This window comes from Prunus dulcis, chromosome 1 (genome assembly GCF_902201215.1).
Source record: "Prunus dulcis chromosome 1, ALMONDv2, whole genome shotgun sequence".
NCBI classification, from domain to species: domain Eukaryota; kingdom Viridiplantae; phylum Streptophyta; class Magnoliopsida; order Rosales; family Rosaceae; genus Prunus; species Prunus dulcis.
In genome coordinates, this window is record NC_047650.1 from 41,991,629 (window position 1) to 41,997,671 (window position 6,043).

At 35.3% G+C, this 6,043-nt stretch overlaps 1 protein-coding gene across 1 annotated transcript; it reads left to right on the forward strand.

Annotated features, from left to right (window-relative positions):
- The first annotated feature begins 421 nt into the window (after positions 1–421).
- Positions 422–3,904, forward strand: LOC117627165 (Golgi apparatus membrane protein-like protein ECHIDNA). The gene is made up of 6 exons (XM_034359102.1): positions 422–637; positions 1,622–1,678; positions 1,788–1,991; positions 2,124–2,183; positions 2,522–2,648; positions 3,510–3,904. Exons 1-6 carry the CDS (start codon positions 623–625, stop codon positions 3,596–3,598), a joined length of 552 nt encoding a protein of 183 aa, XP_034214993.1. The 5' UTR covers positions 422–622; the 3' UTR covers positions 3,599–3,904.
- The last annotated feature ends 2,139 nt before the right edge of the window (positions 3,905–6,043 follow it).

Here is a 6,043-nt window from a genome sequence, read left to right on the forward strand (position 1 = left end):
AACATACGCCTTTTCCCTTTAACACTCTTTATCCCATTGAATTTTTCTTGGCAAAGTTGTGAAGAGACAACATTAAGCATTTTCAACGTGTTATGGATGATGGAGACAAAAGTTACACTTTTTACCAAGTGTTTTAAAGAGGCCAGCTATTATTGATGTACAACTATCTAAGCGAGAAGAACTTGTATATCATAGATATAACAATATTTTAACACATCAACCAATAACGTTTTATCATGTGTTATCATGCGTATTATTGTCGTCATGATTCTTGTCCACGATTTTTATTATAAAGTCATAACTTTTATTGGTCACTTTTGTTTAATATGGGTTCTCTATGTCAGGCCCTGCCCATCTTGCCAAATTGACCCAGAAGACGGCCAAGCCCACCCAATATTGGTGAAAATATAATAAAAATAGAAGGCTGCATCTATCTAACGAAGTAACGTAATATCGCAAAAACAGAGCACAGAAATTCTTCTTCAGAGAGAGAGAGAGAGAGAGAGAGAGAGAGAGAGAGAGATCTGTTATCTTCGGTGTTATGTTCATCCCATAAGGCACAGGCTATAGCTTAATTTTCCCAAAGACCCCCATTTAAATAATATTTCCGAAGTTCAAAGATATGGATCTCAGCCAGGTGAGTTGACTCGGTTCCACATCCACCCCCCTTCAATTTATTGCTTGCTATATCAGATGCTGGAATTAGAGATAGAATTAATACACTCTTTGATACGTTTTGTTTTGCTCTGCTATACTTGTATGTTTATATGTTTTTCATTTGCATTTGATGTATGCTGGGTTAAATATTGGGATTACGAGGGTTATTGTGTTAATGCCGGATCTGGATTATGGGTTTTGGTTATTGAGAGGTTTTGAGCTTGCCCATTTGTTTGGTTGGTGAGAAAATAATGGGAAAGGGCTGGAAGTTAACTAACATTTCATTTGGAAATTTGCCATGCTATGTATTGTTGACAGAAAGACGAAAGGGAGAATTCTTGGAATTTAATATACGATTTGCACCTTTTGTTTTTGCATTTTTGGTAGATTAAGTATTTCCATTTTTACAGTTTTGGCTGAATGGTAGATCTGGGATTTCAGATTCTCTTTAGGTGGATGTTGTTGAAATGTTTTGAGCTTAGTCATTTGTTTAGTTGAGGAGAAATTTGTCCAAACTAAGAGGAAATTATCTAGTCGTCAATTAAATTGAGCGAGAATCATTATAATCTATTTGTTGAAAATGAAAGGTTTTATAAAAGAGGAACAACAAATAGGATAAATTTTAGTCACCGGAAGAAAGATTAAACTGACTTCTAAATTCTTCATTTTCAAAGGGGGAAAATATGTCATAAGAGCATTGTATTTCTTATCATGGCTTACATTATTTTCCTTGAGAAGGACAAAGCGTCATGGTATATATAATATGGAAGTTTCTTGTCAGGGAGAAAACATTATGAATGTTCAGTATGATGCATGTAACCTTTCCCGCTTTTATTTTTTCCATTGAACATGAACTTCGGGGCTTATTATGCTGTAGTTGTTTACTAATTTAGTATAGTAAGCCAGGGGTGCTTTTGAAAAAACTCATGTCATGTAATTAATTCTATTCTACTCTCATGTGCAGCCACAAGGGGAAAACTATGCTAACCCAAAGACATGCTTCTTCCATGTTCTTTTCAAGGTCTAGCATCTGAACTTTTGTTGCGTAGCAATTCTCATAAAAAGAAATTGTTATTTACAAATGTTGTGCCTCCTTCACTGTATAACATTATGTTCCTTTTCTTCCACAGGCTGGGGCGTTGGCTTTTTACATACTTTCTGCCCTCTTCTTTGATAACTTTGTCATCATTTTTGTTGTGACTGTTCTTCTTGCTGCTCTTGATTTCTGGGTAGTTAAGAATGTGAGTGGACGCATTTTAGTTGGTTTGAGGTGGTGGAATGAAATAAATGATCTTGGTGAGAGCGTGTGGAAATTTGAGTGCCTTGACCAAGAGGTAGTAACAAAATTTCTGTTATCAGCTTCTCTTCCCTTTTTTACTATGCTCAATTGCTTTAAAGTCATTCTACTACTGGCTCTGCTATCACTTGGCTGTCATCCATGCTGATCCTTCCTTGTTTGGCTTTAGTCATTGGCTCGGATGAACAAAAAAGATTCATGGCTCTTCTGGTGGACGCTTTACCTCACGGTAAGAAAATAGGCTTCGATATAAAGTGTGGTGAGACACCAATTTTCGATTGTTCCATATTTTATAAAGATTGAGAAGATATATCAGGTGGTCTATACTGATAATTGATCAATTAAATACGATAGGATGTAGATATTACAAGTGTTGTGTAACTGAAATAATTTATAAGTATCTGGATGGATCCACTTGGGAGTTGATGATGATATGGATAATATTCATAACTGAAAAAGTACTTTAGAGTTTGTGTTGCGAGGTCCATTTCTGGTTTCATGTACACATATAGTTGTATTTTTTAGCTGTTTTAAATTCACAAGTTGCTGTTTTTCATTTTTGAGCAGGCTGTTGCATGGATTGTGCTTGGAATATTTTCTCTAATAAAGTTTCAGGCAGATTATCTCCTTGTTGTAGGAGTTTGTTTGACCCTCAGCATTGCAAATATTGTTGGCTTTACCAAATGCCGCAAAGGTACGGAAGCACCAATTTGACTTTGTCATTGTGCATATACAGAAATTCTCTGTGCATGAAACCTGTTCTTTGTTAAAGGGCGGATTTTGTATTTATATTGTTGATAATGTGTATGGATAACATGTCGGTACATTTTGTGGTTGATATGTTATCCACAGTGATATCGACACCTTATCAATACCATATCTACAGTCCGTCCTTCGATAAAGAATGTATGTCCTGTCCAGAGAAGAACTTTATATATAAAACATGTTTTTGTGTGTCGTGTGTCATTAAAAGGTTGTCTACATAAAATCAGGCATCTCTAGGCCTTCTCACCTTGCATTATGTCAAACTATTTTAATGAGCATTCATTTTGAAATGTGTAGTGTACACCCATTTTGGATAGATAACATGAAAAACAATTCTAGTGCATCAAGTCCAGGTTATGCTAGATGCAAATCTTGCAGCCTCATAAAGTGAAGCAAATCCACAAAGAGAATCTATTAAATAATGATACTTGATCACACCAACAAATTTTAAAACCACAAAACCCAAACATAGAAATCAACAATGAAGCAAACCCGCAAAGAGAATCTATAAGAGAGAAGCATCAAAATGTTTTGATTTCCATGCACAAACATATATACGGGGGATAGAAATTTAATATATAAAAAACGAAGTATGAATGTAAGACTTTTTTATTTCTTGTGCATTAGCTACTAAACTCTCTCTTTATAAGGACTAATTCCTGCAGGTAACATGCATGTTACGCATACAACTGTGAGATAACATTTCAAACATCCTTGCCATTCTGTAGACTACATATACTAATTTTGTTTCCATGTTCGTGATTAAAAACACTTTCGATGTTCCTTCCAGATGCGAAAAAGCAGATCCAACAGTTTGCCTCCCAGACCATTGCCTCCCGGTTCTCATCAACGATTCAATCAGCATTCAGTGTTGTGTGAGTCACGCAAGCAGGAAGATGGAAATAATTTTTGTGGAATGAACTTGTGTAAGAGGCGTGTACATGATCACCATATTGACCGGCGTTAGCCTGGCTTCTTATTGAGCTTCTGTAGGGATACGAAGGTTGCAGATACAAAGTTTTTGTATGGAATGTTTAATATCTCTATTGGCATGTATGATAAATACAGGAATATTCAGATTTGGACCATTAACTTTGGCTTTTTTGCCCTCTTTTTTAAAATCATAATTTGTATTTTATAGGCACATTATTAATGAAAGAGCCCCATGCATCAGAAGATGCGAAAGCAGTGTTTTCTTTAAGGTGCCAAATGCACTGGAACAATGGCTGCCTTCGGTGCCCTTTCCTCAGTTAAACCAAAATACAGTGTTGGTGGCACCTGAATGTTTCAAGAATCAGACCCTAATAACAAACCTAAGTAGAGGTCGATTGGTTGGTTAATCTTGTGTTGGATAAGCAATAGAACAGAGGCATGCCATGGTTGGCAGTGTCCTCTCTCTTTTAGAGAAAACTTGTCTACACCGGGAATGTTACGGTGGTGGTATTTCAAGTCAAACACGTAATGTCATGCACTTTAATTTTGCCATATGACAATGTGTGATTAGCTTGAGATGTCATCATAGTGACAGTTAAAAATGTGACATTTGTATTTGAACTATAGATGAGAAGCCTGTTTTTGTACCTTTAGAACAACACCCTTTACTCTTAATTTTACTACATTAGCAATCATAACTTCAAAGATAGAACTAGTGTCAAGGGGCACAATCCTTAAACTCATTGGTAGGTTTGGTAATGGATGTGTTGTGTGAGGATTATATATGTGTCAAGAATGCTCAACTCAAATTGGACCCGTTTAATAAATGTGTCGTGTTGGGTTGACCCACTAATTTCTCGTGTGGGTTTCGAGTCGTGTATCGGGTTGACCCGCTAAGTAGTAGCAACTAGTAACTAGCGAGGTAAAAATGTAAACCAAAAAAGTTGAAAAAGAAATGGCTATTCAAAGAATTTTTCCATTATCACAATAATGTGAGAATTGGTTATGATGCGCAAAGAAACATGTACAAATATAAATATCAAATGATATATACATGTGAAATTCTACTTCTTTGAAAAACCCCTTGTAGAGACATTATAAATATAAAATGTTGCAGCATATAATCACAAAGTTATCATCAACATGATGGATAAGGCGCTAGAAGAGGAATGGAAGTGGCAAGAGTTTGAATCCCCTTTTGTGTGTGTGCTGAAGTCACCATTTCTATTCATTTTTAGCGCATTGGCTTTAGTGCATTGGTGGGTATCACACAGGTTGACAAGACACGTTTAATAAATGGGTTATATAGGTATTTTAATAGTTGGCGGATTGACTTGAAACCCACCCGTTTATTAAACGGGTCGACCCTAAAAGACCCAAATTTTTATTGTGCATGTTGAACCAACTAATTTCCTGTGTGGGTTTTGAATTGTATATTGGGTCGTATCAGAAATTGCCATCCCTTTCAGGGAATAGTATCAATAAATATATATTTATATTATAACATGTTTTCAAAATGTACTACGTGGCCGTATTACCTTAATTTTTTATAATCACTCGCGAAATTGGACTTTCTATCATACACATACAATTTTAGGGTTTAAAAAAAATTACCCCGAATGTCTTGTGTCGCCATGTAATTATAGGCTCTTTGTGTGCTAGGGTTTTGGGAGAATATTTCTTATTTGATTAGAATTATTTTTATCCAAAAAGATTATAGGAATTACTCCATGAGATTGGTGGAAATTGATTCCTTGATTTAGGGAGATATTCCTATCTTAAATTAAAGATAATTTTTCTAATTAAATAGGATTTAATTAGGATAATTAATTGACCTAAGGAATTTTCTTTTTTTATGGGTCATCTCCTTATTGGCCTGCGAAATATGTGTTCCCACATTGGCATATCTATATTGGACAAACAATAGTATACTTACAAGATTCTTTTACAATTAACTTATACATCCACTACAAAATTACGTCACTGCAATAAAATTAAACACAATTACGTATTGAATTGAGCACAAGAAGTGTATATGGTTATCACCATCCACGAATCCAACCTCATATCTTCTCCAACCAAGTGTACAACAATAAGACATGACCATTGACTAGTTTATACAGTATATCCATATTTAATGAAGGGAGTTGAAGTTTCACTCCAAAATCAATTGGCAATGGGAAAAGTAGCCTAATTCCTTATAAGTTAAGACTAGATTTCGTAACTTTTCAACGTGAGACGAACACTCTCAACATTTGACTTCATGCATCACCTCGTTGAAGGGAAGGAAACAAAACTGCAAGATTAATAGAATAGTGGACTCTGATGAAGTAGATCTAATTTAAAAGATTCACGATTGGGAAAAGATTAAGTTTCCTTTCTTGTTAGAAG

Excerpts from the sequence above, each read along its gene's own strand:
- LOC117627165 (XM_034359102.1), top strand. Across the intron at positions 1,992-2,123 it reads TTGAGTGCCTTGACCAAGAG|TCATTGGCTCGGATGAACAA; the intron begins GTAGTAACAAAA and ends GTTTGGCTTTAG. Across the intron at positions 2,649-3,509 it reads CTTTACCAAATGCCGCAAAG|ATGCGAAAAAGCAGATCCAA; the intron begins GTACGGAAGCAC and ends TGTTCCTTCCAG.